At 44.9% G+C, this 25,759-nt stretch overlaps 1 protein-coding gene across 1 annotated transcript in view; it reads right to left on the bottom strand.

Moving 5' to 3' along the window:
* The window catches only part of LAMA3 (laminin subunit alpha 3), a 1,118,674-nt gene that overhangs the window by 751,913 nt on the left and 341,002 nt on the right, over positions 1–25,759 (bottom strand). Inside the window, exon 9 of the mRNA XM_086917979.1 lies at positions 10,086–10,217. Coding sequence (XP_086774105.1) covers positions 10,086–10,217 — 132 coding nt within the window. The remainder of the gene's footprint in view (positions 1–10,085; positions 10,218–25,759) is intronic.

The raw sequence follows: 25,759 nt of genomic DNA, 5'->3' as shown, positions 1-25,759 counted from the left end.
GTGTATTCATGGATGCATTATGAACTGAATTATAAGTAAATATAACAAGAGACAAAAAGGTGGACCAGTCACTTTGAAAAGAATGACAAAAACATTGGAGGTATTGTTCTAGGGTCTGGTTGAGATGTTTTAACCAGTCATTGGTTTGAATATGGAAACCAGAAGACAATGCAATCTCCATGTGCGCTGATTTGCAAAAATGCTTCCAAAACCGAGATACATACTGTGGACCTCAATCCGACATGATAACCTGATGAAGGCCATATAGGCTTTCACTGACTGCAAATATTTTAGAGTAGAAAAATTTGTCATCTCCAAAAAGGAATCCACTGCAACCGCTATGACTCGATTCCCTGCAGAAAAAGGTAATGCTGTAATGAAGTCAGTTGATATGGTGTGCCACGGTGCAGGTGGAATGGATACATGGTGTAGGAAACATAAAGGTCAGGTATGAGAAGGCTTACTTTGGGCACAAATCGGACAAGAGGTGTAAAACTGTGCTATGTTGGTATGTACAGAAGGCCACCAAAAGGAACAAATTATTAATTCTAAGGTGGATTTGGTGCCTCGATGACCAGCTATGGAGGAGTCACATTTTAAGAATTTCAAGTTGTAAACCTTCAGTAGGTATGAATTAGGCCTTGGAATAGTATTTGTCTTGTTTTTGGATCTATCAAAGTAAAGAAATCCAGTTTTTTTTTGTAATCATAGAATAGCTTCATAGAATAACTGGAAAGTACTCTGTCCAGGAAAGATTGTGTAGCTCCAATAATATGTTGACGGGCTAGAATACTCTGATCAAAGGTGGTCCATGATGGAGGATCTATGGGAAAGAGCATCAGCCAAGGCGTTCTTAGAACCAGGATGAAATCCCAATGGTTGATAAAATTGGCCCATCGTGCCTGCCGACTGTTGCTACATTGCAGGTTGCAAAGATACTGAAGATTTCGGTGGCCTGTCCTAATTTTGAACTGTTCTTTTGTTCCCATTAGGAATTGTCTCCACTCACTATAGGCCAACTTCATGATCAAGAGTTCCTATGCCAATACTGAATAGTTCTTTTCAAAATCTGAAAAGATATGAGAAAGATAAAAGATGAGATGTCCTAGGTTGTCCACTTCTTGCACTTCACCCAAAACTACACTGACGGCTCGATCTGAGGCATCTGTTTTAATGATTAACTTTTTGCTGGTGTCCAGATTATGCAAGATAGGAGCTTGGGTGAATTCTTGTTTTAATTTTTTTAATGCTTCCTCAGCTTGAGTATCCCATTTGAAACCATCGTGGAGATTTTCCTTCTTTAGAGTTAGTGTTATGTGAATAGTAAGGGAGGCAAAATCCCCAATGAACTGCAGATAGAAAATGGCAAAGCCAAGGAATTTAGATTGTAGATGATGGAGCCCACTCTAAAATAGCAGAGACCTTTTGAGGGTACATGGTAATTCCAGTTTCGTCTAAATATTCAACCTCAGGCTGGTGGAACTCACATTTTTCAGGTTCGCAGTATAGGCAATTGTTGCAAACTATCAAGCAATTGAGTAACAAGTTGATCATGCAAAGAAGGATAAAAAGTGAAGAACACAAGGATGTCCTCCAAGTAGACCACAGCAATTTGGTTAATTTAATCTGTGAAGATATGAACCATGAAGCGCTGAAAGACCGATGGAGCATTGCTTAATCCGAATGGCATGACACAGTATTCTAAGTGTCCCAGAGGATTTCTAACAGCTGTCTGCCATTCATACACCTCTTTAATTCACAGTAGATGATAGGTCCCACGAAGGACAAATTTAGTTTATATTTTTGCACCCAGAGCAGACTCCAGGATAGCCTTAATGAGTGGCAAGGGAGAACTGTCTTTGATGGTTACTTTGATCAACCCTCTGAAGTCTATGCAGAGTGCAGTTCATTGGAGTTTTTCGGTACAAAAAAATAGTGAGGCCCCAGCAGGTGAAGAGGACTGAGTGATGAGACCATTTTGGAGATTTTCTTCAAACTATTGCCTCAACGCCTCCTTTTCAGACTCCGAGAGTGAGTAGATTCTTCCAAATTGAGCAATGGCACCAGGTTCTAGGGGAATGACACAATTGGATTCTCAGTGAGGAGGTAGTGATGCCTCTTTCGGTCATAGATTCTTGGTATTGTTTAGGAACTCCTTGCAGGGCTTTGATAGTACTGTGATTAGCCAGAAAATTGTGGGACATTACCTTTGGGGTTCAGTAATCTTTCGTAAAGTAGCAAAATTGGGGAAAGAATTTAGATGAAAGACAAATAGTCCTTGCTTCACAATTGATGTATGGGTTGTGTCGAACAAGCCAAGGATACTTAAAATCATGACATGAATAGGCAAGGTCATGAGGTTGAAATATAACACTTTATAGTGTCTTCCATAGGTTTACTTCAAAGGGACTGTCATCTCTTTAACTGGTCCAAAGACCAATGGTGTACCATCTACCGTATGCACTTCTTTTTTCATGCAACTATTTATCATTCAGAAATAAATGACTAACTCTGCTATCCAAAAGGGCCAATACCCTTTCAGTCATTCCATTAGGGAGTTCAACTGCTTTGGCAAAAAAAACAAGTAAAACTAACAGTTCTCTTGAGGTGCAGATTGATTCTTGTCCTCTCCCTCTTAAAGAGGAGGGGTTCTGGCATTTTACTGACACCTTCTGGGTGCAAACCAGGCGAGCATGAATTAAATGTCCAGGTGATCCACAATACTTATAAAATCCTTGCTTCCATCGATGTTCTTTTTCAGATTCGGAAAGTATTCCACAAGCAAGAACAATTTGAATTGAATCTTCACCGAATAGCATAGAGGACTTCCTTGGAGAGGCCTCAACTCTTGTTATGGATGATCGAACAGTTCCCTAAGGCTGCTGAGTTCAGGTTCTACATTTTTCAGATCTTCGTTTGTACAGGCGGTGTTCAACAGACAATGCTTGATCAATCGGCATCAACATGGCCTCCACTCCAGCTGAATGTACCAGCTCATCCTTTATCTCCTACCAAAGACCTCGGCAAAAAAGGGTGATGAGGATCGGCTCAAATCATGAAGTTGCAGTGCCCAACTGGTGGACGCTGGTGATGTAGGTGAAGACATCTTGGTTGCCTTGCTGGATATCATAGAGAGCTTTTTCTGCAGAGTACTCTAGACCAGGCCTCTCAAATATGTGCTTAAAGTCTGTGAGGAAGGCTGAGTAATTATAAAGACTTGGATCTTCTGTGGTTACTAGAGGAGTCGCCCACGAAAGTGTTGGGCCGGACAGAGCGCTGATGAGATATCCTAGCTAGCCTAGATATAGCAAAAATTATGCAGGTTGAAAGAAAAAGAGTACGGTCAATGAATCCAAAAATTCTTTTAACTTGTTTGGATCTCCAGAAAAAACAGGGAGTAGTTGAAGAAACCATAGTAACATCAAAAGCTCTAACGGTTAGTGCTTGATGAAGTGCCAGGTTCTCATACCGTTGTTGTTGAAGTTCCTGAACATGTTGATGAAGTGCCTGAACTAAGGCTTGCGCTAGGTCTGCTTGTCCAGCTTGAGTCAAATCTTGTGCTGTATCAATGCAATTTGAGTTCGGAGGGTACAAGGGAACCCTAAAAGTAGTTAACGACCTTATGTAACAATCTTTAAGCAAAAACAGTGGTCCTTAAAGAATCAGTTATAGCATTTCTAAATAAATATAGTCTGTAATAAGTACTATATTATCAGGTGTCCAGCCAGACACCATTTTTAATAAAATATTTTCAGTATTTACAAGAACAACCAACAATAACAGTGGGATACAATCCTGCATCCAGTACATAGGAACAAAAAAAAAAAAAAAAAAAGAATTTTCAGGCATAAAGAAGGAGGAAGCTATAGGCCAATGTTAATACAAAAGGAGCTTTCCATAATAGTAATCACACTTATATAACACAATCGTTTGCTGTGTGACACTATTTCATAGGTCGATGACGTTTCGATCTCTTCAGGTGAATGGTGGGATCATCAACAGGACTGTAAAAATTACATGCCTGAAATTAAAAGTGCTGCCTGTGAAGTAAGGAGGGAGAAAGACAGAGAGAAAAGAAATGAGAGAAGAATCTTGCTTGTTTAAAAACTAATAAATAGCGAGCGACATTGCACTGCAGCGGCTTGTGAGGGCCAGTGTGATATAATCTAATTCACGCTGTCATGCATGAATTTCAAGTGAAGGTTTAGATCAAGAGTGACAAGTAACATGCTGATGATCCTCGAAAAAGGAAACGATTGTTGTGTGAAGAAGTGAGCTGGAACTGAGACTGTCTGTGGTGGACACGAATATGCAAAAGGTTGTGCCAAAGGGCGATGGGCGGTATCATGCAACGGTAAGAGGAGCTGTCTCCTGTGATTGATACCAATGTCTCGCTAATATTATGAAAGAGACACTGACCTTTGGTGAAATAGAATCGGCTGTTAAATCGGTAAAGTGGGCGAAAGGATCCAAGGTGTAAGTACCCCTAATAATAACGTGGTGTGGTGTGAGGAGCTGTCTCCTGTGATTTTGTCTCTCACGAAAGGAACCTCTGACTATTGATCTGGTAGATCTTAGAGCCCAGCTCTTGACAGTCTTGGTTTGTCAGCGATATGGGTGACCGCTTCCATTAACCACGATGGTGCCGAAACATTAAGCGTCCAAGCAGATAGTGCCTTCCAGGAGGAGCTCAAAGGAGGGAAACCCAGAAAGGAAAAAACATCTGCCAAAGGTTGTAAGGCTCCAAGATGACAAGGGCAGAGAAATTGGACCCAACGGACAGGTTACTAGAGCACCACTGTAGACACTGTCAAGAAAGATGAACTCCCAACTGGAGTGAAGAATACCAATTGGATCGAAAAAGACTAAAAGGAGCATGTAACACACCAACAGGAGTGAAGACGTGTTGTGACGCAAAAATGAAGAAAATGCAACCCTTTTCATATCCCCAGGACAGGAAGTTACATATGAGAATGGCGCTGCCATATTGGATTGGGAAGAAAACCAAAGACATCAATAGAGAGATCACCAACATGGATAGGGAAGCTAAAAAACACGAACCTTCCTAGGGATTCTGGGAAGGAGGATTATGGTGGTTTCCAGCGTGCCCCCCAGAGAGAAGATAGCCAGAGACTGCACCAGTGGGCCGGCCGCCGCAAAGGAAAGCTCATGGATACTCGTGGCGACGCAGGTAAGTGAAAGGAGCGTACCTCTGTATAGAGTGGAGGCGAGTAAAGCAGTCGGGTAGGCTGCATCACAGCCTACAGACTAACACATTTTCATGCTTGGTAGATCTAAGAGAGGATTCACAAGTAGTTAGTTCAGTCTCTAGAAAATAACTTTTCTTATATCTTTCCTGAATGTCCCCAAAACATTTCTCATGAGAACGATGTAAACTGGAAAAAATCAAACTGGTTTAGTTTCTGCCACATGTGCTCAGTTGTATTCAAAGAGGTGGGTTTAGCATAGATGCTCACCATGGCAAGGGTAAACCTTTGTTGCTCAAGGTTGTGAATTCACAGAATGTTTATTCTGTTTTAACAAATGTGCTCAGACTTCACACAGGCTTGGAAACTGATTATATTTTGACATCCTTCCACAGACTATGCCAAGAGCCACAATAGATTATGACTACATCCTCCACTTATGTTGGAGCCTTCTTTGGCTCTGAACAGGATACCTTAGGCTGTTGGTCCTTACAGATCATTATGTTTTAGAGTGAGATGAATCAGCGTTCAATTTAGAAACTAGTCAATGGTCTAATCATCTAGGAAATATTCATACAGGACCTGTCTAATCCCTGTCAGATAATGACTATAGGAGCCACTTTCAGGGGGCCACAGGGCACACAGGGGCTACTGGGCCCAACCATGGGGGATGAGGCTTTCTACTCCTGATGTCCAGGCCCCCTGTTACTGTGGACTCTGAGTAACTGGGCCAAGTACCCTTTCTCCACTGGACTCTCAGGGCAGCATGGTCTGAGCAATCCAAGGGAGGCGTGGATACAGGTTAGTGAACACAGGCTCCCAAATCAATATGAGTGCAGCAGCAGCAATATATCATTATCCAGTGAAATACTCACTTTCATGACAAAAGAAAAGTATTTGTTTCCTAATGCCACCTACACAAAGGAAATATACAACATCCAAAAACAACTACACAGCCCTCCCCTGGGGTTAGGGCAGTGGTTCCCAAACTGTGCGCCGCGTCACCCCGGTGCGCCTTTTTAACTAGCCAGGGGCGCCGTGCACATGTTCGGAACATAGGAAAGGTATTTCTGTTGAAGAAGAATTTTGTAATGTGCAGAGTTTAGAAAATAAGAATTGTTTGTGGCCCGAGTAACCCCTACAATATTCCCAGAAATGTACACAGAGAAGCACCAGAGACGGTGTGCCTCAGAAACAAACGCAGTGGAGAGTGTGAAGTTTTTGAAAGGCCCTTGCTGTCTTTCTCCTTCTATTCTCAGGCAGTTGGTCAGCATTTTTGACTGAGGTCGTGTCGTGTATTAGCAAAGTCAAAGCTCTCAGTCTAACCTTCTTCCTGTGGTAGTAACAAATTCTGTGTTGCACTGAGCGTGCCACAAAGAAAGAAAAGGCTGTTGCAGACACATTGAAGCTGGAAGTCCCTAGCTGAAGCCATAGCCCGAACCATGCACAACATGGCAGAGGAAAGAGAACGGTATGCTCCTGTAAGTGGCCTCTGTTTTCTTCCACGCATGGCTACCACCTACAGGGCACTCACTGACACTTTGATGGCTGGAGGGAGGAAGTTGGGTGGTCTTGGGTCACAAGTTGCCAAGTTTCAAAAGAGTATTTTCTTAATCGCGTCACTCCTCTTTTTCCGTTAAGAATATTAGGGACAATAATCATAAATATTACTGGAGTCATAACTTGTTTATGTGTTGCAGCGCTTCTGTAATTTCTAAGCACTGACAATAACAGCAGGGTACAGCTTCAAAATCATTTTACTTACCACAGGGATGGAATGCTGACCAGCAGTGAGCATGCTTTTGTGAGCTGTATGTGTGGCAAATGCAATAGCTCTGGGTAATTAGGGTTTTAAAGTTGGGGATTTCGCAAGTGCTCCACATAAATAGTGCAGGAACTTAATGTCTTATAGTGCTCTCGGCTGGCACTGTTAACATTGAGCGTCTTTCCTGTACTTCTTTATAGGTAACTCAGGTCCTCCAGGCGCAGGTTTTAGGCAGGAGAGCTACACCTCAGGTCACAAACTTACAACCTACAGGCGCAGGTCGCAAACAGCAAACCCATACGGACCAATTAAAGTTGTTTATTAAACTATTTTTCTTTTGTTACACAATTGGTTATAATTATATAATACCTTTATCTGCTTTATCTTAATTAATTTCAGGGAGAAAAATGCGAGTATACCTGAGGTCGGGTTTACATACCCCCACCTGAAAAAAAGTGACATGTTGGGGAGCCGCGGCCAAAGGCCAATTTGGTCAAGGGGGCCACAGGTCAAAAAAGTTTGAGAACCACTGGGTTAGGGTGCTAGTGTTTTGGGCGGTTCACTGTCCCACTCACTCCTCACATTAGCAATTGTGGGTATTCCCCAGTTACTATTGGTAATAACCCACTAAGAGGCCACTATGACTCCAACTTTAAGTCAATAGATTCCAGCGCTATTGTACTAATTTAGAAGCAAGTTCATCCGGGGCAAGTTTCCTGCACCTGGGTGACGGTGCCCAGGTACTCTTGATGCATCCTTACTTCTCTAGTGGTGGAATGGGGAGAACCAGTTGCAGAACCTGGTGTTCCTAATGGCCCCCCTCTGACATATGGGGATACTGCAACCCACTGCCCATGACCTCTGGCGTGATCAGTAAGGGAAAGTTCTTAAGGCAACCCCTCCTGGCATAAGCAGTCACTGTTTTGCTATTGCACAGGGCTACGGCCCTTACTAAACAGCAGCCTTTCCCACAGCGACCCTTCCTGGCATTCAGGGTTGCTGCCACGCTACCGTACAAGGCATTGGCCACTACCACTCTGCAGTTTATCCCATGGCAGCCCCTCCTGGCATACTGGTACCCGATCGGTGCAGCAGCCGTTTCCTCAAACCTTGCTGAGACAGTACACTTGACAGGGACCCCCACAGGACCTCACTCCCTCCAAAACTCTCCTCTTCTTCATAGGGCATACTGGTATGGGCAATCAGGCAGGTGCTGTCACTCCAGGCTCCTGGGCAGGTGGTCTTGGATTCCCTGGGTGATGCCCCCTCATCCAGTAGGGACACTAGAAGGCATTGGCCCCCAGGCCTGAAAATAGGCAGAGATCTTGCAGAACTTCCCCATCTCACACAGCCCGTGTGGCTGTTTGGCAGATCACAATTTTTTGGGTCTCAAACTCTGCTTCTTATAGTTAATTTCCAGACACCAAATGTGATTTAGGGTCCAATTCTTTGAAGTTTTATGTTGGGGTTCTGCTTCTTTTGAAGTGTCCACTCCTTTGCTCCCTCTTCCTCTTGAAAAGCAGTCTGTCACAGCAAGGGTGTTTCCAAAGTGGATAGTCCTACAACAAAGGCCATCACAGAAACTAGAGTTTACACCTGGATGTCAGGAACAGTGATATGCACATCAAAAGGTTATCCCAGGCCCCCAAACCTACTCTTTACGATTCTCTTATCAGTCTGTCTCTTTCCTGAGTTGTGGCTAGGCCTCTTCCTTGTGACCTTTTCACTGAATCAAAGACCACCCTTTGAAGTGTACAGGGGGAGCCTCACCCTCCTCTCCCAATTGTGTGTCCCAACCAGCTCACAGGAAAGCAGCAATACACAAATCTGTATGTGGGGACTTCTCTTTAGTGCACACAAATATAACTGCACAAGGACCCATCTCCCAACATGCAAAGAGGTTCTCACCCAAGAGTTGAACACAAAAATAGTTGTGAAGGTGGGTGAGTGGACAATGCCAGTGCCCAGTGACTAATATTGACACAATTGCCTATCGTATGGAACAACTGATGCTTCCAGAGTTGCAACAAATAAATTCTCATGCAACACACACGATTTTTAAAATGCCCTATAACTTTAAAACTGCCAGCCATAGTTAGTTTTCTTGGTATCAGGGGTGCTCACAGATTGAGGGGTACAGACTACAGCAGCCAAAACAAAGCAGAATACAACTGAAAAGGGGTTTGCGCACTAATGTCTCTGATTTCCAAGCAGTCAATGGTTCTAGATTGGATGAAGCCTTGCCCACCCACCCCTCTTACTTACCCAGGCCAGGGTATTGAGTTGAGGCTCCTCTCTGTGGGGCACAGCCCATCATCCCTTTCCAAAGCAGGTAAGACTCTCTTCTCTCAGGTCAGACCAGCAACATTTCTACCTAAAGTTGTTTGACTAAACGTGTTCCAAGTTAGGCAGGGAGACAGCTGTCAGACAGGCACTTTTCCTGCATTTCAGACTTTCATAAAAGTACAGATCCATTCTGGATTGCTGGGTATTCCTGTAACTGCTTACTGGTCAAGGCGACCAACATATATCATCAGAAACAATCTGCTCAAATGTTCAAATTCTAGTGGAGGGGGCCTTCAAAAAAGGGCATAGTCACTGCAAGATCAGTTCATGTCAAGACCATGAACAGTAGGAGTCTTTCTGGACCGGTGCCAACCAGATCAACTGAAATGTTGATTGTGCCTCGAATTGCAGGTAACATCTCTTTCAGATGCAGATGAGGAAGGAAGAGGGCAAGGTGAAGAAACTGGCCAGGGGTCCACTGCCCATGCTCAAATGAGTATTAATGAAAAACACTACAAAACAGTACAATTTCAGTTCTATTAATCTCTAATTACCCCTTACATTTTTCACCCCTAAATTAAGCGAATTTTCAGAAAAGTATATGATATTTGGATTGCCTAATTGGATAGAAATACTAGACAATTCTGCATTCAGACATGTCAATGAAATAGTCAATAACTATACATATTTTTCACTTTTCAAGAAATTATAAACATAAATACAATCCCAGATTACCCTGTGCTCTCAGAGGAATTTCCCTTTACCCTGAAAGTATTTATTTCCATTGAAAGAAGATGTTTGAGTTCAGAATTTTACAATGTACTTACGGATGCAGGATGGAAAGTTGTAATACCCTTCAGCACAACGATCGCAGCTTTCCCCACTGAAGTTCGGTTTACAGTAACATATGCCTGATCCCTCCTCACAGCCATCTGAATATTCAAGGTTGCAACTACAGGCTGTAAGAAAATGACATCTCTGTTTAGTATAAGACAACCTTATTCAGGGTAGCTTGCCAGGTGATGAGAGATCAAAGGCTTAATAAGTGCATTAGCTAACCCTTCATACTTACAAAACCTGCAAAGGGTGGAGAGTTACACCAGGAGCCTTCCATGTAAAAGCATTAATCCACAGGCTGTGGGGCACACAGTCATGATATGATTAGTTTGACACCTTTAAAGGGTGGTACAACAAATGACAAAGCAATCGAAGGAATGCTTTAATTACTCTGAGAGCCTTATTATGAGTTTGGCGATCCGATGCACTGCCAAAACCACGGTGGCGGTGCAGCTACTGCTACACAAGTGGTCCGACCGGGAAACATCTTTTACAACGCAACTTTTACCACGCAGTGCCTTTACGACGCAACTTTTACAACGCAAACCATTAAAACGCATTACGCTGGGGGGCGCTCTAGGATAGTGAATAGGTTTGATTTACTATCCAACACCTTCCCTACTATCCACGGGGACTGGAGTTGGAATAGTAAATTAAACTATTCACTATCCAGCGCCCCAAAGCACTATGCTTTGTAAAGCCATGCGTTGTAAAAACCGTGTTGTAAAGGCATGCGTGGTAAAAGCATGCGTTGTAACGTCATACATCCGGTCCGACCACCCTGTTACAAGTAGGGCGGGCAGACTGTCATTGGACCGCTGCTACCGCCAGGTATCTGTGATTCCTGGCCATCTTGTGGCGGCCTGAAGTCCCTAATATGATGGCAGTGCCGCTCCGGCACCACCAAGCATATTAGGAGCTTCCTCACAGCTACAGTTTTCAGGGTGGTGAGCCCATCGTGAAAAGTGTGGTGGTGAGAAAACAAAGGGGCACTACAGGGCCCACTGTTGCCTCTGCACCAGGGGATGCATATAGGGGGGCATATGGTGTGCCCCCCTGTATGTATGCACCCCAGTTCCTGCAGGGCATGGACTTGTCACTCCATGACCTGCAGGAACGTGCAACGGTGTTCCCATTGCGGTACCTTGCTAAGGGTCTCATATGAGCCCTAGCCTTGCACTGCTGCAGGCCAGCCTCCACTGGACTGCCCGACCTGGATTCCAGTGGGAATCTGGTGGGGGGGTCTCAATATGACTTTGCTGGTGTGGCAATGGGCGCAGGTGTGCAGGTGTGGCGGCTCTGCCACACCACCGCCAAAATCATAATAAGGCTCTTAGTCAATGGTGCAATACTAAGACTGCTACAAGAGGTGATAAACAATGAAGTGGAAAGCAGCTCTGCCAGTAACTGACATTAAGTCAAACAGTCCTTGGCTCAACATATTTTTGTTGCAGTAAATACCCTATGTGCTGTGACTATACAGGGACATGGGTCCTATACTCACTGTGCCATGCGACTCAAGTTGCGCGTTACTTGTGAGGTCCAGGTCAAAACCAGTGTAGGGTTGCTTGTGTTCCCTTCCAGAGGGGATCTGGCCAGGACATTGGCCAAGACTGTTCCTATAAAATCAGGACCAAGACTCATTTACCTAGGCTGATCTCTGTTCAGAGTGACACAGTGTGTGAAAAATGACAGACTGGATGTGGCCCGAACAAGCGAAATTCATTCAAGCATACTTCTTGCCATCATTTTATTGTCTGTGAAAGATGGACCCTGAATTATTAATACACAGCATGAATGTTCACGAGAAGTAAACGAGTTACACAAACATATGAGCTCTTATTGACTAGCTCTATAAAAAGGTTTGTGTTCAGAGAATTTGGGGCAACAGATGGTTTCTTCAGTGAAGAAAATACCTAATTTGCTTGTCCATGCCAGAAAACCAAAAGCTCACATATCGCATTCAAGAACTGAGGCGGGTTCTCTGAACTACACCATGAAAAGAAACCATCATACATAGTTCAAACCACTGTCCACGCCCTTCGTTTCCGAGCTTATACTATTGCAGTCTCTAATATTGGGAAATCCACTCAAATAGAGGAGAATCCAATAGCAAGTTGGACTGCTGGCCCTAACACTATAAACTCAACAGCTCTAGAGTATAAATCCTATTATTCATCATGAACATTTAATGCAAGAAGTAACACTACCACATGAATCCATGATACTGAGAAAGATGCCCAGTACTAAAAAGTACAGAGTGGCAGTCCATCTTTTGAATACTGGTGAGCCGAGGCGGTACTTGGCGTCTTGCTGCAGGAATGGTATCATACCACATAATGCCATTTGGGCTTGCTTTTTCTGGGTTGCTTAATTTACAGGAAATCAGCTCTGTCACCTTTCAGCAGTGCCTGTGTTCCTTCCCTCACAAAAGTAAGGATTCTGGCATGCACAGGGTTTCTATTTCAATAGTGTGTGTCATGTAAAATGTGATTAAGCAAATGAAAACCTTATTACATCAAGCTCCTAGCCACCTTTGGCAATGGATATAAACTCTTGTTTCTGGTGGTGTGAAGCCAGTGAGACATTACAGATTATTCTGTTTTCTCAATGACTGCTTTTATAGGGTCCTCACAACCTGGGTTCATTTGTTTGGCCAGCAAAATCTGCTCTGTTATGCAATTTGAGTATAGACTGGCACAAGCTTTTAAAAACTATTTTTGTATCCTTGGACTTTTATCAAGGTAGGCCTACCTTTCTATAGCTACAACTTTTAGCTTCTCATAAAATCTGCTATAATGTGTCAATGTTTCTCAGTGGGGTTTACAGGTCAGCTCGACAGGGGTCGTTATTAATGATAACGCTCTTGATGTTTTTATGCAATTTTATGCCAATATTTATATTTCTTGTATGCTTTGTTGTATAATTGGGATGTTGTTCTAATTTCTGCTGTACTTGTATAATTCTATTTTTAAAATCGAATAAAGTATTGATGATGATGATGACTGGCAGTTGTGCGGCCCATTTATCCAGACGTGCTATGTAGCAGGCATCGCTTTAATAGTTAAAGACGCAGAAGGGAATATCCTTCTATCTATAACTGAAGACACAAGTAGACTTCATTGTAAATCTTGATTTGTTTGAAGTCACTTAAATGGTGTCTTCTCTTCTTTGTATAGTTGTGTTCTGAAAATTACGACTCTATGGGGCATAATGGGTCAATTGCATATAGAGTTTGCTACCACTGTCCAGTTGTTCCAAAGTGGTAGACTGGGAACGAATGGGTGAGGTAGTCTGTAGGACAGAACAGAGACCACCACATAGGAAAATACCTGCCAGGAAGAAGTGGCACAGTTTAAGCTGCACCAAGGTCAATCAAGACCTGTTGGGCCATATGCATTCACTAAAAGTTCATAGGAAATTCTGTTTAGGTTTAACATATAGGAGTTTTCAAGCGCACACCATTGAATAATAAGACACTTAATCGATTGCATTTGATAGATTGGATGGTAGGGAGGTTCAGGAAAACACATTTTAGATGTATGTTTAGCTGGTGCTTTGGGTGGATTTTGGTTAGATGGATGTGACTTTCCCATGCAGGGTCTTGTGAACAGTGGAATTGACTCTGTACTGTATGGATTATTTTACCAGTACCAATTGGGGTAGAGTTCCATGAAGCAGAGGTGATGTGCTCAGATCTACTCATGTTCAGGATGACTGACTGACTTGATTTTGAGGGTTTTGCAACTTGCAGAAGTTTTTGCCTGAGCGACCAGTGGAGATGGGGAACAAATGGCGTTGGAGCCGTATTCTTAAAATAATGTTGGTCTTTGCAGGGTTTTAAAATGAATCAGGAGTATTGTTTCTCCAAAGACTCGTATCAATTAATCCTTCGGGATCAACAATGTCTTACGGGTAAAAATATGTTACATGTATTTTAAATACGAATGCACATTATATGGATACACACATGCATTACGAAGAAGCTGTCTCCCTTCATAAGGCAGGGAACTAGAATTTCCACACAAACTAAGCCACAGTAAATCAGATAGTAAAGCATAAAAACAGCATTGATCATATTCATTTAAAACAACGAATGTCAGGAAAAGCCAAGACAAACGAAAAGAAAACTATATGAAAAGAAGAATGAATACTACAAAGTTACAAACATACCAGAAACACGCTGAAACCCGATATTGCAATTTATTGCATAATAAGTATGTACTTTGCACTGTAACAACCAGAACAATACCAGTGAACTATTCATTCTATTAGCAGGTGATTTCCACCCTCAGGAAGAGCATTAGGAAAATCAATTTAGTCACATATGTTTAACTCAAAATTCCAGATGCCTTCATAATTACACTTTTCACTTTGGACTTGGTGTGGAACTTATTAATTACAAGTATATTGGAGAATACAATTTTCAAGTTAGCTTTAGTTTCCCAATTTCTTCAAACAATGTTTTTGGCAATCATAATAACGTTTATTAGCCTTTATGTGGGGCACAAGCAAAGTTATTTGGGAATCGACACACCATTGACTATAAAGAGTTTCGTGTCCAGTAAAAATATCCCTCTAAAAACGAACAAGGTCTTCAAATTAGGAAAAAAAAGAAGACAAGGGAAATTCAGATATGAAAACTAAAAAATAAGCTTTTATATAGCAGCATTATAAAATAACGAAAACCTGCTAAAGCATACCCAGGAATCAGTGAGGCACATATTCACCAGTCAGACAGAATCTGCATGGGTGGGCTCTAGTGGAGGTTTCCTTTGCCACTGCACCACTTTAAAGCTGCAGAATGTGGGCAAATGAATCTATAGAAAGCAGGGGCGGGGCTATCAATGGTGCAGCAAGAGAAGTCATGAGGGCCATTGGGTCAGAAGGCAACCACTGCACCCGTATTATTGTAGACCTTTAATATCCAGCAGGGGTCTGGGGGCAATTTTCCTTGCTTGCGTTAGACCCAATGGCACTCTTCTTGCTACACCACTGACAGGGAGGAAGGGAGATGGGGTACTGGGTCAATGACAGGAAGGAAGAAGTACAGTGCGTTTGCTATTGGGGAGTGGAGACGGAGTCTCAAAGGAAGTAAAGGTTGCAAGAGGACATGGAAAAAAGAAACCAAAAAGTTAAGCGTAGGTGACCTTAGTGAAGCAGGTCAGACATTATAAGATTGAGAATATATGCCAGGGCTGCAGGTATATGTTGTGGCATGTACGAGGATAGGTGGGCCACATTAAATGACAGGGTGGTACAGAGGGTTTCCCACATTAAAATACAAAAATAGTTGTAATGTATTTTTTAATTGTGTTAAGTAAAACCAATAGAAACCATGAGTGAAATAGTTATTTGAATTTTATTTATGATCTCTTGTTTTTAGACCTTATTTTATCAGTTTGTTTTTATATACTCCTAAAAAAATTTGACCAAACCACCACTTCCAAAGTTTAGGATTTTAATTGAGCATATCCATGATATTGGCGTCAAACACCCAAAATCTTCATTATTATATCACCTTTACATCTTCATTTCTCCACCTTCTCGGTGTTATATTATATTATTGACTCGATGTTGTTAATCAATAATATGGTGGAAAGATATCATTGTCATGTCAAGAATATAATTGGAGTAAATATCGCAGGTAAGAATAGAGAACCTTATTTACAAGATTTTTCGTAGGGCAGCTCCGCAAGCCTTCTTGCGGCGCTGCCCTATGACAAAAGTAAACAGCCGTAAATACAGCGATACCGCAAATTCCTGTCCTTTTCCCCTGCGCTGGCGCACAATGGGCAGCAATACACCAACACAGGCACCTTCGTGCCATGGTGCAAGGGTGCCTGCACTGCAGGGATGATTGGTTTTGTCCAGGAAGAGAAACCTTCCTGCACGAAAACAACCAAAAGAGGCTTTTTCCTCTTTCTATATGTGCTGCAGAAAGTAGAACACATAGAAAATAGAAAAATGAAGAGAAATAAAGGTATTTCTCCTCATTGCGCCTCTCTTACACCTCCCTTTGGGAGGCGTCCGTTTTTGGGGCTGCCTCAGAGTAACGATTCTCCATAAATCTGGAGCAGTGTCAGAAAGATATGGATGTTACTGGGAATGCCCACAGCAACACCCATTGAATACCCCTTTAATGCAGAAAACTGCATTAAAGGAAACGATATTTACAAGGCCAAATTAAGCCTCACAAAGTGGCTTAGTGCTGCCTAGTAAATAATATTCAGGCCCTTGCGCCATTGGAGAGCCGTGAAAAGTGACGCTCTAGTGACGCAGCCTCATTGTAAATGAGGCCCATATTTTTGACTTAGTGAAAAATATTAAGGTAGATAATATTGATTACTTTATTATTGTTGATTATAATATCTATTTTCCTTAAGTTGTAGTACTGTTTAGCTTATTTTGTATTTGTTGTATATAACCTAGTTTAATTTGATATTTTTTGCAACTAGTATAATGGTACTTTACTATATGGTGTTTGTTAAAATGGGATTTCTGGTTGGCTAAGGCTTGCACCAAAGCCAGGCAGAAACCACCACTCTAGTCAGGGCAAGGGAGTTACACGCTGAAGATAACCCCTGCTCACCCCCTTGGTAGCTTGGCACGAGCAGTCAGGCTTTTCCCAGAGGCAATGTGTAAAGCGCTTGCGCAACACACACACAGCAGCAACACACTAGGCACACCACAAAAGGAACACCACATGAGGTTATATAAATAATAGCCTTTGTATTATCATAAACACATTAGGAACATAATCACACATTTACACTGTGCCAACTGGCACTAGGCAAAATTCACAGGGGATTATATACAGGACCAGGCCATGGTTACACCATCAGAACAGGTAAGTAAATGCAAAACACAACCAGTAACTACTGGTACCATAATGACCTAAGCATTATCACATTAGCATTAGACACCATCCTAAAATATCATAGCATGACATTTGGCAATAAATCACATTAGGCCCAAACCTCATTAGCATAAACACATTACGCTCTAGGCCTCACCAGCATAAACCCTGTATGCAATAACCTCCTCAGCATAAATCACATTTAGGGGCAGAAATGAGGGCGCATAGATCATATTTGGCATATACCTTACATAAATCACATAATGCAATCACCATCTACAAGGACCCCAGGCCATCTGGCCATATACTGGGGCTCAAAGGCCCTTGGTCCAGAAAGTCAGGCCTCTTAATGGGGTCTTCCAAAATGGCCCTTTTGCTGCCTATGTAGCCAAAGCAAAGTGCGCACTGCACTGGGGCCTGGGGTGCTTCTCACCCCTTTCCTGTTGCAAACACAAAGTGCCCCCAAGTCCCACTCCGGGACTTCTAGAGATGATTTGGCCTAAACGGCGCAGCTGCCCGCTACGGCGGTGCAGCTGTGCAGGAAAAAGGGGCACTGGCTCCACTCCGCCTACTGAGCCCCCACTGGGGCTCCCCAAGGGCAAATGCCCCGACATCGCAGCTGCCCACTGTCCAGCGGGGCTGCTGTTTCATAAATGGCCACTGGCACTAACTGTGCCTAGGGGGAGCACCAACAAATTCACCCGTTACAACCCCACTCACCGGAGCTCACTGGCAGCTTCAGGCACCAACAACATGCCTCGACAGTCCCTGCTTCACCCAGACTTCTTCGGCCTTCATCTGGTCCCTCTCCTAGGGCTGCTAGGGACCCGCCTCTCTCGATGAGGTGAAATGGAACCCGACAGGCTCAGTGCTTCAGCCCTCAAAGCGTCCGTAGTGAAGTCTCCACCGACCTCGGCTTCTTTAAGACACGACTGGTGGTGCTTTCACCGGCACTCGGGAGCCGTGACTACAGTAGGGTTTCCACAATGCCTGATTTCCGCTGCAGCGCTTTGTAACCCACTGCAGGACTTCCTGGGGGCTGGCTCCGCCCTCAGTCAGGCTGCTCTTGCCTAACTTCCTGGTCGCCACTCGGCAATGCGGCGGCTGCTTGTTCTCGAGTCGCGGTGGTGATTCCTTTGGATCACAGGCAATGCCGGGTGGGCACCCGCCAATAAAATAACCTCCACTGTGGGGTGGGCTCCCGCGCCTTGTATAGGCATAAAGCGGGGTAGGCTCCCGCCGATGCACATTAAATGCGGGGTGGACTTCCGCTGGTTCTCAGCAACTCGGGGGAATCTCCAGGGCGCAGCTCAGTGCTGCAAAGTAAAAATATAAGCGCTCCACAAGGCGCTAGGTCCTGGACTTAAAAAGAAAAGGTCCAAGGCAAAGATCTGGGGGCACAAGGCTGGGCCCAGGCAGGGAAGCTCACAGGGCCCTCCAGCAGCCCCTTGTGGTGGTTCCTCCTGGAGCCCAGCAGCAGCAGGTCCCCTCAGCACCAGGAAGCACACCACCTTCATGGGGTCACAGCCCCTACATTTATACAACCATTCTCTTTGTTCTGCAGAGCACAGGGCTTGGGGGGACCAGCTAGAACTCGTTCTGGAGCACCCTGTTTACAGTGCTCAGGCCCTTCTTTGGGAGATGGTGGCTCGGCCATCAGACACACCACAGGGGGCGGAGCCAGCATTGTACAGGCAAGGCACAGACCTATTCAGGGTCCAGGGACTTCTCCTCACACTACTCCAAATGTAGATGTCCCATTCAGCCTGGTGCTGACTCACCCTGCCCCTCCTGGAGACACAGACACCTCACCAGCCCCTGCCACTCAAAAGCCAGACATGCAATTCACATCAGGCGGGCAGACACATAGCACACAGAAATGCAAACTTCTAAAACTGGCATTTATAAAAAAGTTATAATAAATCTGCGCACACAATTGGGCAGCATTTATTATTAGCATTCTAAATATACCAAACATGACCACACTGCGCCTCTCATATTAGGAATTACCACTGAAACACTTATCAGGGTATCCCCAATGCATTCCTATGGGAGGTCAGCCCCACAGCAGTGAGAAACCAAAATGGCTGTTTGTCACTACCAGGACATGTCACACACTTAAGGTACATGTCCTATCTTTAACCTACAATGCACCCTGCCCATAGGGCTAGCTAGGGCCTACCTTAGGGGTGACTGAAATGAAATGCAGTAAAAGGAGCTCACAGACATGGCACACACTTCAGGAGCCACGTCACAGAGGCAGTGACACTGCAAGCAGAGGCCCTGTAATGGCAGAGGCCTGAGATAGGTTTGCAAGGCTACTTTGGTGGGTGGCGCAATCAGCACTGCAAGCTTACCAGGAGCATTTAATTTACCAGCCCTGGGTATCTGAGATACCACTTTACAAGGGACTGACAGGTAAATTAAATAGGCCAAACAGGTGTAGACCAATCTTACCATAAGTAACACAGAGAGCGCCCACACTTTACACTGGAAAGCAGTGCTTAAGTGCCCAGAGACCTAAAACCACCAACACCATGTCAGAGAAAAGGCTAGGAGAAAAGCAAAAAGTTTAGGAATGACCCTGCAAAAAGGACCAAGTTCAACAGTGTTTTATTACGATATTTTCTATTGAGTTGTTGGGTTTGTAGGACAAGAAAGAATTAAAAAAATGTTTTGTATGTTTTGGCTCTGGCCAAGTTGCAATGAGGGGCATACGATGTGGGACTGACAGTCCCCGATATTTAGAAATGTTACTGGGCCTCGCAACTCCTGGTCATTAATGAATGGGTATTCAGTGATCATCAAAACCCAGCGTATGGAGTGGAGAGGGCATCCATGGGCCAGGGTTGACAAGAGGATCTTCTTTACAGAACAACAGCAAATAGGAGCAGGCCACACCATACACAGACAGTAGATCAAGGAAGCCATCCGGTTCCTGGGTTGGAAGGGGACACAGACTGGTCTGATGCTGCTATGCTGCAGCGAACAGCTGTCAGAGGTGAGAGGATTGGATGGATTTCATAAATGGGAGTTCATAGGCATAGAACATTTGGGAGATGTCTGGTGGGACCAAACCTACATAAAATTTGAAGACCTACGGTCTGGCAGAGTCTAAGCACTATCGGCATTTGCAGGTTGGGCATGCCCTGCACTGCCATCTGTTGGAGGGCGAGCAGATACCACAGTCCTCACCACTAGATGACCGAAAATTGACCGAGGCCTTGCACATAAGGGAATGTCACTGATCCATAGGAAACTAATAAACAATTCCCCTGACTTATTGGCTATGTTCCCTCTCATTTTTTTCCTCTGTGTGCAGCAGTGTACGGTCTCTGTGCGCTGCAATGAAGGCTATGTCTGCCGGGAACCTGACTGCTCATGGGGGTGCAGCGCCAAATATCACTCCAAACTTTTGCTTAAAAAAAGTGAAAAGACAGTGGTTTTCCACAAATGCAGCGCCACATGAAGGGTCTTAAGGCAGGTTTTCAATTTAGATAAACATGCCATGACATGAATTTGTTACACAGGCAGGTACACTTCGGGTTTAGAGAAGCACAAGACTCCAACGGTGGTACCATCATTTGCTGCAGAGCCATTACTTTATTCTTTGTAGTTATAAGAGTAAGCAATTGCTACAGATTTACCCACTGTAAGCCTCAAATCTTGTTTGCACTTCAAACCCGTTATCTTCCCATATTGCTCTGAATATGCCAATCATCATTGTGCACACTCATTTTATCAATTGTTTTTAAATGTTTCCAACACCTGCCACAACTGTCTCATTCTTTTTCAACCGGTTTTCATTGTTCTTCCTTTTTGAAAGGCTTTGTTCTTGTTAATTGCCACTGAATTTATCAATTCCATTGAACGCTACCATACATTAGTTTAGTTTCGGGGTGTGCAATGATTACCAACCTCTTAGAAAAGATGAATTGTGGGAAATATTTTTTTGATGTATTTGCTTTTTTGTTTGCTTGAGTATTTGGGCTGTATTTACAAACACATTTCGTAATAGGAATATGCCTAAACCTGTCACGCATTCTCACTTTTCTGAGTATTCCGAACACAGTCACAGTGCATGCTGCTGAGTGCTCCAGGCTTGGGGGCAGGCTCAGCCGCTTGCAGCTTTGGCTGTAACACATTCACTTGGCAAAGTGCGCCGCCGCATTAATATAGACACAACTGAGGGACGTCTTTAATAGTGCTGTGGGTCATGCGCCATCGTCAGTTCATGAGAACGTTTTGGCTGCTGGCAATGAATGAGGCATCTCGCACCACTAAATCTAATAAGGAATCCCGTGACCGGACCCCGAGTAGGCCCCACACCTACAGTTGTGTGAATCTAGCCACAGAAGTGGTTCCTCAGCTGAGCTTCAGCCTACCCGAGCAGCACAACAGCAGCCTTCAAACTCAATAGCAAGGCGCCGCCCCCTTAGGGGAGTGGCGTCGTTAGTGGCATCCAAAGGGCCGACCCCGGCAGTAAGTCACTTCCGGGTCATTCGACCCGGAAGTGAATGCAGGCAAAAGACCAATGGAAGCAGGGCTTATTAATGCCCCGGAAGTAGTCGGGGGGCGCGAGGCTTAAAAGCCTGCGTCCATCTTGGGGACCCCCTCTTCGTCCACTGACCGCCCAGGAGTCGGACGTCTCGTGAAGAAGGCATCGCGGGACAAGGCAGCGCGGGACCGTCGCGTCAAAGCGTAGGCAGCGAGGGTCTATCCGACTCGTTTTAGGTTAGTGGGCCATTGCAGTGTGTTGCGTGATGGTGCAGTGCTATGCACGCGTGAATGGCGTGCGAGTGTTTTGATGCGCGAGAGAGTGCGAGATGGAGGTGGGGAAGCGTGCGGCTCGGGTGCGCGAGTAAGCGTTAAGGGGTGGCAGGCATCGTGAGTCGCGTGCGCATGAAAAGGCTTCGGAGTGTGTGCGTCGAGGTGCTTTAGCACCAGCGTCTCCCTAATTTACTCCGATAATATGTTACAATAGTATGGATCGTTATGAAGCATGGTGTTCGGGGAACCAGCGCCTTATGTAAATCATAGGCTCCGCCCAGTAAGCACGACCGTTAAGGTAGCGGAGGTCCCTGGGTGCAGCTTGTTTACTCTAGCGGCGAACGAGGTGGAGGAGAAGCATCCCCCCTCCCCCCTTCAGGGAACTTCAGGGATGGCGCGCGCGAGAGGGGTCAGCGCTGCTCCAACAAGACACTGATGGGCTCTAAAAGGTAGAGGCTCCCCGATGACGAATTTTAGGCATCATTTAAGAGAGGGTCTTGTTTAATTTTGATGTTATGAATCGGTACATGGGAGCTTTTACAGGGGATAATTGTGTTATTTAATGCAAGGGTTATTATCAAACATAAAGCGCAAAAATACATTTTAATTATTGTGAGGCAGGGGTTGAATGGCATTCTAAGAGGGATTGTTAGCCTTTGGGGCCACTGGGAGAAAGGCAGTAAACTAGCAGTCAGGTTACTGTTATTATAGTACCCAGTGGGGAGGCGCAAGCTTCTGTAGCACAACCGGATTCATTGTGGGCAAGCTTCAAGCTAAGGCAGTGGGGACTGAGGATAGCCCAGATGCATGTAATATATTTTTAAGAGTGCTAACGCTTGTTCTCTTTAAGTGCAGGATGCCGCCAAAAAGGGCACGGAAGGGCAAAGAGCCCTCAGCCAAAAATGATGAGTACCTCGCTTTTACGGAGTTGCTGGAGTTCACGAGAGAAAAAGGCATGGATTGGGTGCTAAAGAACATGCGAGAGGGGGCTAGAGCAGACGCGAACCCTCAGGAGGAAAGAGGGAGAGGCAAGAGAGTGAGGCGTACGCCAGAGAGGTTTAAGAGGCAACAAAAGGCAAGCGGCCCAGGGCGACTGAGCCCCAACCAGCATCACCAGGTGAGGAGGAGGTGCTAGAGACAATTGATTTGAATCCAGCCGCAGATAAGGACAAGGACGGCATGGAGGGACAGAATGTTACTGCTAAGCCTACACAGATAGGAGGGGTCCCTGCCACTCATGTGGGGGTGCCCTGTTCACAGGGTACGTTACCGCCAGTAGTGGCACAACCAGGTAGCGGAGTGTCGCAAGTGTGGGTCCAACCCGGAGGGGTCGCACAGTTACCAGGGATGCAATTATATGGTTCTCATGGGCAAGCAATTGGTAATGGCCCCATAAGCTCGATGATCCCCACCATGACATACCCAACAAGTGCGGGGCCTGTAATGTTGACTGCTTACTCAAATTTAGGGTGTCCACCACAGGCACCAATAGCTAACACTGCTGCTGATTTGTCTGTGTCCCCTAATAGTCAGATGCAAGGGGGGGCAGGGGGGCAACCGACAGGTCACCCACTGTTGGCATTCAGCCCTTTAATGTTTGGTTCATCGTCAATGACCCTATCGCCATCTACGGGGATCACCTGGCACGTGCCTGCAGATATAAAAGAAAAAATACTCAGAGGCGAATATGTGGACGTGTTTGACCTCATTAATGCAGGGGTGGCGACAGGGAAGTCAAAAGGGGGGAAAGAGGGTGAATATAGTCAAAAGAAGTCATGGACAGAGTGGTCCATGAAAAACTGGATCACAGGATTTGCCATTTATGCCGCAGTTATACTGGAAAAATATCCTGTGTTGGGTCCTCAAATGATGAGTTATATATCCCTAATACATGGTGCTGCAGCTGAGTTTCCAGGCCTGGGGTGGTTAAAATATGATAAAATGTTCAGACAAATGAAAGCAGTCCACCCAGGTATATCATGGGACCAACGGGAGATCAATCTATGGCACACAGTTTTTTATTCTTCACCCTCAACGTCTAAGACTAGTTCCCCTGCTCAGAGTCAGTCCTTTCGGAGTGACAAGGGAGTCGGTGATAAAAAACAGGCCTGTTGGCAGTTTAACAGAAATGAGTGTACTAGAGGGACCTCGTGCAGGTACAAACACTGCTGTTCGTACTGCGGGGGAACATCCCATCCAGAAATCAGATGTTTAAAAAAAAATGGAAATCCCAAAGAACAGTCCACCCATACCACTCCAAAAGGAAAGCCACCCAAAACAGCCGACAAGGCTCCCAACTCCCATTAAACGTCATGTCCTGACACACCTCCTTAGTAAGTATGACAAACTCGAGGAGGCTCAATTCCTACTTCACGGCTTTACATTTGGTTTCCGAATCCCGTCTTCAGCATCCCCTACTAAAGTCCTGCCTCGCAATCAAAGCTCAGTGCTTCAGAACATGGAGGCGGCGCGAAACAAGATCATGAAAGAAGTCTCCTTGGGGCGGGTCGCGGGACCTTTCAAAAATCTTCCGAACCCTGATCTGGTCTGTTCACCGTTAGGTTTAGTTCCGAAAAAAGAGGTGGGTAAGTTCCGCCTGATACATAATCTATCAAGCCTTCCAGGGTTATCTGTCAATGATAAGTTAGACCCGGAATTGTGCACAGTGCGCTATACAACGTTCGACACAGCCATTGAAAAATTGCAAGCGCTGGGTGAGGGGGCCCTAATGGCCAAAGCTGATATCGAGTCAGCATTTAGGTTAGTTCCTGTTCACCCAGAGGATACCAGGCTGTTGGGTTTTACTTTCGATGATAACTACTTCATAGACTTGTGCATGCCCATGGGGTGTTCTATCGCTTGTGCAGTTTTCGAGACCTTTGCCAGGTTCCTAGAATGGGCGGTGGAGCAATTCCTGACCTCAGACAAATCCCATGCAGTGGTACACTACTTGGACGATTTTTTATTCATGGGCCCTAAGTGTTCCCAGTCATGCAGGAAGGCCCTGCTGGGCTTCCAGCAACTGGCTAGAGCTCTGGGGGTGCCATTGGCGGCTGGAAAAACAGAAGGCCCAACTACATGTCTGACATTTTTGGGCATTGAAATTAACACTAGAATAGGCGTGTGCAGGTTGCCAAAGACAAAAGTAGATGCCTTCAAGGCTGCAATTGATAGCTGCCTGGGAGCAAGGAAAGTAACGTTACACCAGTTACAAGTCCTCTTGGGACAGCTGAACTTTGCCTTGCGGGTCATACCAATGGGCAGGGCTTTCTCCAGGAGTATAGCAAGGGCAATGTCTGGGCTGCGTGCAAAGCACCACAGAGTTAGGTTATCAGCTGATGTGAGAGAGGACTTATTGATTTGGAAGTGTTTCTTGCAGGAATTCAATTGCACGGTGTTGTGGCGGTCTGCCAGCACCTCAAATGCCGATCTGGAACTGTTCACTGATGCTGCAGGAAGTATTGGTTTTGGAGCGATTTTGGGCCATAAGTGGTGCATGCAGCACTGGCCTGAGGAATGGGTAGAACGAGGTTTGACCCGTAACATTTCTTTCCTAGAGTTGTTCCCCATAGTGGTGGCGTTGCACTTGTGGGGGGATATGCTCTCAAACAAGCACATTGTATTTTGGTCAGACAGCATGTCAGTAGTGATGGTGATCAACAACCAGAGAGCAACCTGCACATGGGTGCTCCGTCTCTTAAAAGACTTAATTCTGAAATGCCTGAGACACAATGTCCATTTTACTGCTAGGCATGTTCCTGGTGTTGAGAATAAAGCGGCTGATGCGTTATCTCGTTTTAAGTTGACAGAATTCCGTGCACTTCGGCCGCAAGCAGAGACGACAATGACAGCTTTCCCAGCGGAGCTATGGAAGCTTGGTGCCCCACTGCCTCCGAGTTGATAGCAGCGTCCTTGGCCCCCAAGACTAAGAGTATGTATCAAAGGTCTTGGGAATGTTATATGTCATACTTAAAGGGAACAGGCCTAGTGGATGTTTTTGTGCCTCAGAGCGTGTTAGGTTTCATAGTACAACAG

Source organism: Lissotriton vulgaris, chromosome 4_1 (assembly GCF_964263255.1).
Source record: "Lissotriton vulgaris chromosome 4_1, aLisVul1.2, whole genome shotgun sequence".
NCBI classification, from domain to species: domain Eukaryota; kingdom Metazoa; phylum Chordata; class Amphibia; order Caudata; family Salamandridae; genus Lissotriton; species Lissotriton vulgaris.
This window is presented reverse-complemented; position numbering and strand designations above follow the sequence as displayed.